General features: G+C 36.9%; 2 protein-coding genes across 4 annotated transcripts in view; one reads left to right on the forward strand and one right to left on the reverse strand.

Moving 5' to 3' along the window:
* Positions 1-3,419, forward strand: part of LOC107466348 (transcription termination factor MTEF18, mitochondrial) — a 9,899-nt gene extending 6,480 nt beyond the window's left edge. The window contains exons 1-2 of one of the 3 annotated variants that reach the window (XM_021130738.2): positions 385-530; positions 1,544-3,419. In XM_021130738.2, the coding sequence (XP_020986397.1) occupies positions 1,672-3,390 (1,719 nt within the window). In that variant the 5' untranslated portion in view covers positions 385-530; positions 1,544-1,671 and the 3' untranslated portion in view covers positions 3,391-3,419. Of the gene's footprint in view, positions 1-384; positions 531-1,525 lie in introns of those variants that run through there. The other 2 variants (XM_052254062.1, XM_021130739.2) reach the window with 2 other exon arrangements.
* Positions 3,420-5,304: 1,885 nt separating this feature from the next.
* LOC127741590 (uncharacterized) lies at positions 5,305-12,122 on the reverse strand. The gene is made up of 4 exons (XM_052254342.1): positions 11,988-12,122; positions 7,016-7,342; positions 6,707-6,778; positions 5,305-6,552 (listed from the first exon to the last, which is right to left on the reverse strand). Exons 1-4 carry the CDS (start codon positions 12,120-12,122, stop codon positions 5,305-5,307), a joined length of 1,782 nt encoding a protein of 593 aa, XP_052110302.1.
* Between the last annotated feature and the right edge of the window lie 1,430 nt (positions 12,123-13,552).

Raw genomic sequence — 13,552 nt, forward strand, 5'->3', positions numbered from 1 at the left:
CGGCTCCTCGCCTTCTTTCATTCACAAACCAAACCCAACCCTAAACCCAGAGCAGCAGCCAGCCAGCCACCATCACCCAAAACGCATTTCATCAGCCCCCACCACTGTCGGCGCCGGCGGTGACCGCCAGCGGTTGAAATCTTTGCCTTTCGAAGGTCTGCTCGTCCCACTTTTCCTGGATCCCTTCTCCTCGCGTCGCCGCCTCTGTCCTCGTCGTCGGCGGCCGCCCTGAACCCGTCGTCTCTGTCGTCGAGCCATCTCTCTCTCTCTCTCTCGTTCACTGCGAAGTGCGAACGTCCCTCTCTGCCGCGGTGGACTCTTTTGCCGCCGTGGATTCTTCTCCTCGCCGTCGCAAACCGTTGCTCGGCCCTGTTTTTGTCGGTCGCAAACGTTGCTCGATCTTCTTCAAGCGCGTCCTCTCTCTCCATGAATCTCTGCCCGGAGCGTCGCCGTCGCGAACCGATCCTCTTCCTAGCTCACTCTCTGTCCAAGCTCACTCTGTCAGCCGTTCCTCCCTGGCCGTGTCTCCGGTAAGCCACTGCTTCTTCAGTTTCAATTTTTAAGATTATGAGTTGAGTTTGTGTACTAGATTCTGAGTTGGGTGGTTGCTGATGTGATTCTGAATTTAGTTTGGATTGAATTCTTTGCTTAGTTTTACTGTTTTTGGATTTTCTAGCTTTGGATGCTCAGTTTTTTTATTTTTGATTCTGAATTTTTATTGTTGAATAATTGATTAGAAGTCTTTGTTGATTTTTTTTTGTGATTGTGAATTCTTTATTGGTAATAGTTTGAGTTTTTGTGTATGTGTTTTTTTCATTGTTGCTGATTACATGATTATTAAAAGTTATTGTTGAAATTCTTTTATTCTAATTTTTTGTTGCCGATGTGATGGGTATTGTGTATTTAATTAAATCGGTTCAACTATAGTTTGACTCTGGTTGGACCATTAAACTATTGAACTAGTCACTTGACCGGTTCAATGACCAGCTCGGTTCTTGCAGCCTTGGTTTTAATTGTTGATGTGATGCTGATCTGAGTTCATGTTATTGATATTGTTAATTGGTAATATGATAATTTGTTGCTGTTCTTTGACCCTGTAATTGTTAGGTTGCTATATTTTTGCCCAATTGTTGATTTGAATAATTATTCTCATCTTAATTCATGTTGTTGATCTTGTTAATTTGGTAATTTGATAAATTGTTGTTGGGGTGCTGTTCTTTGACCATGTGATTGCTAGATTGTTGTGTTTTTGCCCAATTATTAATTTGAATAATTATTCTGATCCGAGTTCATGTTCTTGAACTTGGTAATTTGTTAATTTGATTAATTATTGTTGTTGTGTTGTTGTTTTTGATCTTGTGATTGTTAATTTGTATAATTGTTGTGAGCTTGTATTTGAATGAGATTATAACATTGTGATTGATATAGTACTTTTAATTTGGATGACATTTTAAAGTTTATATTTGACTATAATTATGTTTTAGTGTTTTTATTTATATTTTATTTATTTTTTATTATAAAATAGTTATTTTGGTTGTACCAGTGAACTAGTGAACAAGTAGCTAAACCGGTTCGGTTTTCAGAACCTTGTCGTAACTCATAACGATTCTCGTCAAGCTACAACCATTAACACTCAAAACCCCTCCATTTCAAAAACCATCAATACCCACTATGTCCCATTTCCGGAAATTCCAATTAACACACTTCATCTCCAAAATTTCCCATACTTGCCTTAAACCCTCACAAAATCCTAGATTCCACAGCGTCAAATCTGCACCTGAATCCGCACAAAAAAACTGTGATTTCAAGTTCCCCTCGAAGGTCAGAAGGGAAGCACAAGCCGCATTGCTCGAGTACCTTCATTCCACAAGGAGCTTGCAGTTCCTTGATGCAGACAACATGTGCAAAAACTCGCCCTTTTTCCTCGACGATATTTTGAGGAAGGTTCTTCAGAAGAAGATCAACACTGCTGCCAGCGACGTCAGGAAATCAATCTCACGTTACCTCCGTTACCACCCAATTAACGAGTTTGAACCATTCTTCGAGAGTACAGGTTTGAAGCCTTTTGAATACTTGCACCTTCTTCCAAGGGACATGATGTTCATCAATGATGACACTGTGTTGATGGAGAATTACCATACTCTGTGTAACTATGGTGTTCCCAGGAACAAAATGGGGAAGATCTTCAAGGATTCACCTCAAGTTTTTCGATATGAAAGTGGGGTTCTGGTGTCCAAGTTTCAGAGTTATGAAGAGCTTCGTGTTGCTTCTTCAACTTTGGTAAAGGTGATTTCTTTGAACCCTAGGGTTTTGGTTGGGGATGTTGACCTTTATCTTGTGAAGGTTTTGGAGAAGTTAAACCGTCTTGTTGGTGAAGAAAAGGGTAGTACTTGGATTGAGGAGCAGTTGTTGGATGAGAGTAGCTGTAATTTTGGGGTTATGCATGAGCTCTTGTGCTTGCTTGAGAAGGTTTACAGTGACGAAAAATTGTTGGGTGAGATGATTGGCCAGCACCCTTTTGTTGTTTTTGAGGATTCTGGAGTTTGGACATTGTCCCTCATTGGGTTCTTGGTGAAATTAGGGTTGTCCTTGGACCAGATAGCTATAATTTTTGTCGAGTTTCCACAAATTGGGGTGTTGATGTTTCTGTCGAATTTGCACAAGTGTTTGACGTTCCTGTCTGATATCGATATGCATGCTGCAGAGATTGGGAAGATTTTCCAGTCTCATTCCTTGCTGATGGGTTCATTCACTATTAAGAAAAGTAGTAGTTTGCTCAGTAGCTTGAATGTTGGCAAGAAAAGGCTCTGTAAGTTAGTGCAGGATAATCCGGAAGGGATGCAGAATTGGGCTGTGGGGAAGAAAATTCAGCCTTATCCTGAGGATAAGGAAACAAGGGCTCTGAAAACAGAGTTCTTGAAAACAAAGTTCTTGTTGAGCCTTGGATACGAAGAGAACTCGGGGGAAATAAAACAGGCTTTTAAGCTGTTCAGAGGTAAGGGAGATGAGCTTCAGGAGAGATTCGATTTTATTGTTAATGCTGGCTTGGACGTTAAGGATGTTCGCGAAATGATTAAGGCTTCACCTCAGATTCTTAATCAGACCACAGATATGATCAACATGAAAATTGAGTATCTTGTGAATGAAGGATATCCTATATCAAATTTAGTCAATTTCCCATCTTTTCTCTCCTATACACTTTGTAGAGTTAAGCTTAGGTTATCAATGTATAATTGGCTTAGAGACCATAGAGTTGTTCACCCGAGGCTTGCTTTGAGCACTATAGTTGCATGCTCAGAGGAATTATTCTTACGGTTGTATGTAAATCAGCATCCATCTGGCTTTCAAGTTTGGCAAGATTTGAAGTCTGAAATTTATTCTGAGAGATAATAACATGATATGATCCCTTTTTGAAATCATGATCATGGTTTAATCTGGAAATATGTTTCTGGTTCTGATAATTGTGTTCTCCTGCTTTTACAAAACTGTTAAGGATGCTTGAACTGCAAGTTGTCATCTGATTCCAAATACTTGACTCTAAGTTGACATGATCAGTATACTCATGAATAGCTAATTGGATATTTTGGTGTGTTGATAGACACCACCATAGATGATTACTGATTGCAGATATTTCCGACACAACTTGTAGATGGAAGAATGTTGGCTAGATTGGTTTTGTTGTTGAAGCCATCTTCATCATGTGGCTTGTATATAAGCTTTCCTCTGAACTCAGCTACACTGTGGGCCAGTCTTCAGTGGTTAAATTTTCTAACTGAATATGTTTCTTGAGAATGAAGCAGCAAGGGAATGGAAATGGTGAGGGTGAGAGAACGTACTGTCTGAAGAATTGAAGCAAGACCAGCAAGTGTATTGGGTTGAAGGTAATTGATAATGTTGGCATGACTATCTTTCTCACAAGCAAATTGAAAAAGATTTATTGTTTATCTTTTGTTACTTGATATATTTTTGGGCAGGTATTGTTCCTGGGATTGCTGATTGTTTACCCCAAAAATTGGGTGAAATGGTTTCAAAATTTAAGAAAAGAAGTCATATGACTTATTGTTGGTAGTTGCCAACAATTTCTTGTAATAAGTTCCAATGGTCTATGGGAACTCCTAGAAGAGTTGGAAGGGCTGTGGTGGCGTAGGAGCAGATGGTGGCAACTTTTTTGAACTTGAAGCATTTGAGAAATCTTTCCGTTCAACAAACTCATGATTTTTGGGTTCACGGGTTTTGAGCCATGTATCCGCCTAAAATCACTTGATTGCTAAAATGCCTACCAACACAAAGTAGATGTCTTTTCTTCTCTTGTAAAATGATACTAAAGTTAGTAATTCATCAATCAAGGTTCGAGATTTTCTAAAATGAAAAGTTCCTTGCAAATGGTAAAGTAATTGATAAATTTCATACACTCCTCATTGTGGTAATTGAGATAAGTGGGAATTCTAGCTTTTACTTCAGTTACCACTTACCACTTGAGAAATTCACTTTAAGTGAGAAATAAAGTTACATGTTTTTATCAAATAAAATAAAATAAACTTGTTACTAAATTTGATAAATACAACTTGTTTAGCCAGTGTGCTCTCCTAGTTATTTCATGTCCCCCCTCCTTTATAAATAATATATTTTGGTTTTGCTGTTTTTTGTTAAAATTTTTTATTGATTTCCGTTCAACCATTTCAAAGACATTTAGCTTTGACTTTTGACTCCTATAAGATTTCAGTCAATATAGATCTAAAAATTCAATCACACACTGTTGTAAATACTTGGAATATTGTGATAATTTAATTATAAGAAACTCAAACTATTATCCTTATCGTTACTGAAATCTTAAAACCAGAACATTTGACTCTTGATTTTTTTGGACGTGGCTTCTCCTTTATTTTAGCATTAAATTTCTCCTTAAATGATACTAGTTTTAAGATCCGTGCCTACGGGGACATAAAAGCAATAGCCACTAAGCATAAATAATGGAATTTCGTTGTGGCAATATTCAACAATAACATATTTGCAAGCAGTAGCTATAGTTTGAAGAAGATGGAATGCAAACAAACACCACCTTGAAAAGATGACCAAAGAGCCAAACAACAAACATAGTATTTAAGGCGGAATGGATTGTAGTAAGTTGACAAAAATCTTTCTGTATACAACATTAATAATATGATTTGAGACTGTGTCATTAGAGCCAACAACTAATATCTTCAAATCAGAATAACTGTTGACCCGAGAGAGTGTAACATAAAGTTGACCATGAGTAAAAACAGGTCTTGGAAGATACACGCAAATAGTTGACATTGTTTGTTCCTAGGACTTGTTTGTGGTCATTGCAAAGCAAAGCGCAATCGGAAATTGTCTTCGGGTAAACCTGATCGGTAATATTTCATTATTAGGGATCATATTCATTCTGGGAATAAAGACAACTTCACCAATATTACAACATGCTAATATGACGCACTCAATTACATGATCACCAAGGCGCCTAACTTGCATTCGTGTACCGTTGCATAGTCCATTAGATTGGTCAATATTGCAAAGAAGCATGACAGGAACACCAATTTTAAGAACTAACCTGTGTTGAGGAATTCCAGAACAATTCAACGTATTCAACGACTCTGTGCTCATTGTGTATAATTCAGATTCTAAGTGACCATCTTCATTAAGCAGCGTGTCAGAGCTCAGGTAAACCTTTTCATTGCCAGGGATCAAAGACATCACATGATTATTAACTTCAGTCACAACATCAAGTGTTGGTGCCAATATACTCCTGTCCTTAAAATAATCCACGCTAGAAGTACGGAGTAAAATGTTAGGATAAACAAACAACACCAAATCGTGGAGACTTGGAGACTCAATATCCAATAGCAAGTTGTCTGGTATTCTAATCACCGATTCGCAATTAGCACTGTCTCCGAATAACCCGTCACCTATTTGAAGCAGCCAGTCAGTAAATTCCTCTAACTGCACATTGTGGATATCTTGCGGACCATGACCCAGCCTCATGTTTTCGGTCAATTGCAACACATGGCAAGATTGCCATAGGTACGAAGCATTAATACACGCATGAACAATCTCCTCTCGGGAACCTCGAGGAATAACAGGTAATATCTGACGGAAATCACCTCTGAGAACAACAACTTTTCCACTAAACAAAGCATCGGGATTATATCCATGATCAAAACGAAGAACATCTTTAAGGCACTTGTTGAGCACTTTAAAGCAAAATTTGTTTAACATAGGTGCCTCGTCCCATATAATTAATTTTGCAGATGAAATAAGATGTGCGAGAGGTGTGCCTTGCCTTATATTACAAATGGAATCTTGGTTAACACTGAGTGGAACCTTAAAGCGTGAATGAGCAGTTCGCCCATTAGGCAAGAATAGCGCTGCAATGCCACTAGATGCCACGTTTAGAACAATATGACCTTTCGACCTTATTGAAGCGGAAAGTGCATTACATAGAAAAGTCTTCCCAGTTCCACCATATCCATAAACAAAGAAAAAACCACCTATGCCATGACTAACTGCATTGAATATCGTGTTGTACGCAACACGCTGGTCTCAATTCAAGCAGAAAACTAAATTGACAGAAATACTTGCCAACTCGGCCTTATTGAAACTGAGCTTATCAAAGAAGATTGTGCCGGGAGGTTCAATGGAATCCACCAAATTTGGAAATGACATGTTAGTAAATTCTTTAGTGTCCTACCATTCGGCTGCAACAATTTTTCAATTTCGGCGAGAATGGTGGATTTGATCTTGTCAGCAGAACGCTCGAAACCTAAACCCATAATAGAAGAGGTTAACATCACAAACTACTTCGCCATAGTGCTAAAGAACAAATCCATAAAAGACAGCAGTATAATGAAAAAAGAAAAGGGCAGTTTTTAAATAGCTAGATGTGAATTTGGCGAAATAGCAAAATAATTGTGGCAAAAAAAATGCAAACTTCACCTAAATTATGTGTCCTATCAAACATCATGTCATCTGCACAATGTTGCCAACATTGTTCCCATACCATGTCGAGGCAGACCATGTTATTTGACATCAAAAGCATTGCAAACAACCTCCTGATATAATTCGGCGAAGCCCATAAACTGGCTTCATTAATTGCATCAATAAATTCCCTATCATCTTGTAACAGCCCTTGAGCATAACAAGCTTCTTTGAATGTGTCGTACACAATGCCATAAACAGAACAAATATCAGCAAATCTCTGGCACCCTTTTTGATAGTTCAATAACAAATGAAGATAGTACTCCTCTCCATGCGAGTGAGGAACATGTGTGAGACGACAATTCACATGCCCTTGCTTCCGCGACTTCCATATATGCCCCTGCTTATCCTAAACAAAATACGATGGCATCTCCATATAGGTAAGGGTACAGGCAACATCAAAATCCTTGTTAGCCTTCAACCATCCAATAAACATATTATCCTTTAAGACCACAGTCTCGATTACATTTTCAATAAGTTGATGATCTTCATACAAAACATTATGTTCATTCGGCAAGTGGAATGGAAGGCGTATGACGTTAGGCTCTTTGAACTGAATCTCAAACCCAAATAGCCTATAGGATGCCTCGCAGGCATATATATATCGGTAATCATAGTAATTTTAGATTTCATCCATAATGACAACCGAATCATCTGAATCATGTGACCGGAAAAACGAAGCTGTGACACGGTCATTACCTTTGTGCACATACTTAAACAAATACTTTATAGCTGACGTCTGGCATGTGTACTCAATATTTATGTGACAACCATACTTAAGAAGCAACGTCGCATTATAGGGAACAATGAACCGATTGTCAACGTCAACATTTTTTTTGCTCATTGTATGGCCATTATCTGAACATTTATACTTTGGGAAACCTGCACTGTCTATGGCTATTTTCTAACGGAAGGCCATCAGATAGAACTTGGAACACTTTTTGTTAACCATACATGGGCTGCTCGTATTTAAAACCCCACAGGGTCCATGAACCATGAACTTCTGGACTAATCTGTGTAGCTTAGGTTGCATGTGTTCGTAAGGTATCTCAGCTGAGATATGATGGTCATAATCATCGGAGGATCGAGGCTTCTCGTTTGGCTAAATAAACAACAAAATGTGACAGTGGGGAAGGCCACGGTTCTGGAATTCAACTGTGTAGACAACTAAATCAAAGCACAGGAAAAAAAGAATACGATATATTAGGAGACAAATAACAAATGATAAAAAAAAGACTAATCTGCTAGTGTGAACTTGAAAGAGACTCAATGAAGAATGCTTACTTGCTTTTGGCTTTCCAAATATAGACCCATTCTTTAAGTCTTTTAGTAATTTGTCTAACTTGATCTTAAACACTCTAGATATGATATCCGGCCTGTCACTTGGCTTTAATGAATATTTGGCAACACATTCTTTAACCTCATTCCACTCTGGGTTACATGTGATAGTAATAAAATAGCTAGGATAACCAGAATACCTGCATATAGTAAATGCATCTTTGCAATTGTTATACATGTATCAGGGACCACCGACAAAGGATGACGGCAGGATAACTGGTTTGCCAGTTCTAGCAACTTGTGTTTCCCCATGAATTAGGCACTCATGAAGCCCCTGCAGTTGATGACGAATTTTTTTAATGTAGGTTCTTTAAGACAATTTCATGGCTAGTAATTGCTATCTCTTTTGATTTTCAGGTTTGAATCTTGACCTTCAAACCTTTAGTGATGACGAATATGTAGAAATTGTTCAAGAATAAGGATTGAAGACTCTCCTATATTTAATGATGTAATTTTTTTATTGTGGTGTTAAATTTGTAGTAATCAAACATTAACTTTTTTTTAATTTCAAGTTATTTGACATTGACTGAATTTTATGGTTGTATTTTAATTTAGGTATGACTTTTAAGTTTTTATCTTAATTCATATATGAATATGTAAAAATTAAAATGTTATTTAATTTTCATAGGAGTGGGTAGGGGTGTTTGCGGTGCGGTTTGGTTCGATTTTTGAGAGAAAAGACATCCGATCTAATCATTTAATTAAACTACGGTTCGGTTTGGTTAGGTTTTTTTCTGAGACCATCCAAACCAAACGAAACCAATTAAAATTGGTTTGGTTTTGTTCGGTTTTTTCAATCAATTAAAAAAATACTACCATACTATTTCACAAAGTCATAACATTGAAATCGACAAATACAAATACACAATAGCTAACAAAGTCTTGATCTAATAACATTTAACGAGAAAAAGAATTCAAATAATCAATTATTGAGTCAAAAAGGAAATAAGCATAAGATGAACTGCTGTGGTACCTAATTTTTGGAGGTTTAGAGTCATATATACACAATATATAATTCGTGTTAGGAAATATTATATAAGCCTCATCCCTCTCCCCTTTGAGAGTGAAATAATTTTACTTGATAAGAGTATGGAAGAATGGTATAGGAAAATCAGTTACATGATAATAGATTCAGTTGTATATTAGTATTTGCTACATAAGTTAACGATATACACTCTATTTTCTCCTTCTCTGTTCTCTTCCTAAATACAATGATATCCAAGCAAATTCAATTAGCGACCTATGAGTCAAGTGTATCTCTAATATATAACTGCATTAAAAGCTTCAAAATAGAGATCTTTATTTAATTGTAAAATAAACTAATTAAATAACTTGTGCTCAATAGCTGTCTAATCTTCATTGGAGCAAAAAAAACATGTGGTCTAGGATTGATGCATGGAGAGAAATCCACTGAACCAGTGAACCAGCAATCAAAAGCAATTTCCCTAAAGAAGGAACAACAAATAAAACAATAAACACTAAACCAGCAATAAAACCACAACCAGCAACAATGAAATCAATGAATCAATAACAAGTAAAATAATAAAATAATAAATTTTCCTAAACAATGAAAAATAAATAAAACAATAAACTGAACCAGCAATAAAAACAACCAACAAGTAAGCAACAATGATATCAATGAATCAATAACAAGTAAAACAATAAAACAAATTACTTAATTCATGTATTATTGTTGTAATATCTTTGAAATTAGAACAGCATGGATGGATGTTCTGTTGAGCTCAATAGTTGTCTAATCTATATCAACTACTTATTTATTCTTATAATTATGCATTATGAGTTTGGATCAAAGAACACCTAAATCACAGTATTATTACTTTTTTATATAAACTTGTGCGTCAATTTTATGCAATGTTGATGAGTGATGACAATAACTTTTCTTTGTTCTTGTTCACCATAAAAAACTACCCTCTGTCCCTCTCTACCCTTTTTTTATGTTGAACCTTTCCTCTTCTAGTTAATATAAAAATCTAAAAATGAAGAAGTTAGTTCAAAGGCTGAAAAGCAGTATGAAAAATATTTAAACAATTACATACCTAACTCAGAGGCTCGAACTCCATGTCTTACTTGAATCGGTGGCTGGGTAGCTCGGTAGTCGGTGTTGTGCTGTGTTGTGTTGTAGGTGGTGCTGTGGGTGGCCAGAAATGGTGCTGGGGGTGGCGCCGGTGTGTGTCGACGACCGCGACTCTGCAAAGGTGGTGCTGGCTGGGACTCGGTGGTGCTGTCCGTGATGAGGTCCTTAGAGGAAAGTTTCGGCGGCGTTGCCAGGTGGTGGGAGGAAGGGCTTCAAGCTCGAAAATCCAGTGCAGAAAGCGAGAGTGCGAGACTGAGAGAAGAGAGCAGCTAGACCTAGGTTTATGTTTGGGACAATTGGGGATTTGAGGGTGGGGGATTAGGTCACAGTCAGGAGTGACGTTTCGGGGTTGGGGGTGTTTGGGTTTTTAGGATTTTTAATATACCGGATCGGTTCGGTTGGGGTTTTCATGGTCAGAACTGAAAACCAAATCGAATCGCAATAAAAATAGCAAAACATGTTTTTGGCGGTTTTTTATTTTGGTTTATTCGGTTTTCGGTTTTTTCGATTCGGTTGGTCGGTTTAGATTGGTCCGAATCGGTTTTGAACACCCCTAGGAGCGGGTACCCTAAGGTAAGAGTGGAGTGAAAGGAGGGTGCGACGGGATCGGGTAGGGCAAAAATCCACCACCTACCAGCCCCATTACCACCCTTTATCGGGGTTTATAACTAGCATGTCAGAGGCTTTTCAGGTAAAAAGTCGGCATTCTGTTTTAGCAAGCTAATGAGATCTTCCTTTATCTTTTTCTCCACATTGGCATCTACATTGGTTGTTTTTTTTTAATCTTTTTTCTTATATGAACTTCCTCCAATTTTTCTTATGGTTGAGGTCTCATATCTTCCCTTACTCGGACACCTCCGAATTCTATTAAATAGACTTCTTTATTTATAAGGTTACCTCACAAATTTAAACTTTCATTGTAACACTTTTGCTCCAATTTATGATATCTTCTTATGGTATATATCTCCTCCTAGGTCGAGAATTTTATACAAAGGTGAGGGGTAGAACCTGCTGTAATAAGTCGGTTCAGGGTTATTCGACCTATCAGTGTATTGTAAGCAAATGGAGTGTCTACTACAATATAGTCCATGCTTACAATGCATGTTTTTGGATATTTTCCAAAGATAGTTTGGAGAGTTATGTATCCCAAAGGTTGGATGGACGTTTCTCTTAATCTAAAGCGGGTATATGAATATTCCTTCAAGTCCTTTTCACTCTAGACAAGATTAGGTCGTGATCTTTCTCGACTCTTTTTACTTTTCAAGTCATCTTTTAACTTCCTTACCTTTTTAGGTCTCTACGATTGCGTAGCTTCCTCCGAAGTTGGGGTGCGCCGGGGGCAACGCGACGTCCCCGTCTTATTACTTGGAGGGGGCAAGTCGCGGAAGACGGTTTTCGGTTTGCGTCCACTCTGGTGGGGCATCGCGTGTTAGGACTTTCCCTATCGCTTTAACTTTACTTCCAGTTGCTTAAGTCGGCCTTGATAGCTATAGGTGAATCCCATTATCTCAATCGTGTTTCTTTCTCTCAATCCTTCTGGGATGTGTGCCTGGGAACTTACCCTTAGACCTTGTTCCCTTTTGTTTCTTCTAGGGTCGTGATGGATGGGGAGTGCTCGATCATCGGTATAATGATCTCTACTCCTGGATCTTGAATCGAACGTAGTGTGTCCATCTTGTAGTGGATTGTCTGCCATTGTGAAAAAGATAAGACTCTAAGTCTCTAATAACGGCACTAATATTCTAAGGTAACTGAAACCAAGGTAGATTTGGGCCTATACATGAGATCCAGACTCCTTTGGGTGCAAAATTCGACTTGTTTGCTGGGATAGTAGTTTGTCCAACATCTTCACTTGGATGGTGATAGGGAGTACCTGCAAAGGACCCCAATACTTAAATTAGCAAGTGGTTTAAAGTAGGTTTTAGTGAATTGGGATGAAAAATACCTGAATTTGATGGGGGTATTTATAGAGGTAGATAATGACTTGGCCATCCCTCGTGTATCTTTCCATTTGTGGTAGTGGATATTTTTTTCCTCAATATTTGAAAAATTATCCACATTGTGGTGGTAGCTGAGTTGTGGATAATATCTGAAGTAGTGCTTAATAAGGTCTTACTTGTCATGCAAGTCAGGTCGGTATACGGGATATGAAACCCATGACTTGAGTAGATCGGACAGAGTGATCCATACGCATAGTTAGACTGGTCTAGTTGGATCTTTTGGGCTTCTATGAATCCTCTACAGGATTGGATTAGTTTATTTGAATCCTTTTCCTTATTTTTTGTCAAATTACTCCTCACACCATGAGTGATCTGATACATTCCTTCCACCATGATGCGTAACTCGACAAAGAGGGGGTGAACACTAATATGGTTTGATGTTTTTAAATTTAGAGATTTTTATAGTGCAACTGAAATTTCGAAATTTTTTTAATATAAGTTGTCAATCTCAATAACTACTTTAGAATTTAACTCTTTGCATTGCAAGATAAAAATTAGATAAAAAATATATAAATATAGAGATTGAATTTTCATTTACATGGTAAAATGTTTATTATTTATTTTTTATAAAAAAGTCTAGGGACAACTATAATATAAGTCAACTTAAATAATTCTCTTTTATTTTTAATTTTAAAATTTAAAAAATTAAGATAATAGATTTTTTTTTGTAATAGACCTATTTTTTAACTAGTTAGTTTCAGGTTGTTATATTCCTAATTATTCCCTAGCGAGATCATTATGTTTAAAATAATACATTATTATGATGGCAATCAGGGATAGATTTAAGGGGAACAAGTAACGGCCTTGACTCCTCTCAAAAAATTTTAAACTTTTATATACTATTACAATGAATGTACTACACAAAATAAAGTTTAATAGAGTAATGGCAATAAAAGGAGTTGGTATACCGTATGTAGTAAGGTGAAATATCTCTTCATACATTTGCAGTATTTTTATTTGATTTAGTTATTTTTTATATTTTTTCAATTAATTTTAACATCTATTATCGTATAAAAATATTTTAATATTATTTACAGAAACATTATTCTTTTCTAATTTTATTTGGTTATTTTTTTATCTTTTTATTATTTTTCTCTTAATTTTTACACTTATTATTATATAAAAA

This window comes from Arachis duranensis, chromosome 9 (genome assembly GCF_000817695.3).
Source record: "Arachis duranensis cultivar V14167 chromosome 9, aradu.V14167.gnm2.J7QH, whole genome shotgun sequence".
Lineage (NCBI taxonomy): Eukaryota > Viridiplantae > Streptophyta > Magnoliopsida > Fabales > Fabaceae > Arachis > Arachis duranensis.

Bases quoted from the DNA above. Each gene is read 5' to 3' on its own strand.
- LOC127741590 (XM_052254342.1), bottom strand. From the start codon at position 12,122: ATGGCAGACAATCCACTACAAGATGGACACACTACGTTCGATTCAAGA. The intron at 7,343-11,987 runs GTAAGTTCCCAG...TATTTTGTTTAG, and splicing joins AAAGGGAACAAGGTCTAAGG to GATAAGCAGGGGCATATATG. The intron at 6,779-7,015 runs GTATGGGAACAA...TTATGGGTTTAG, and splicing joins ACATGGTCTGCCTCGACATG to GTTTCGAGCGTTCTGCTGAC.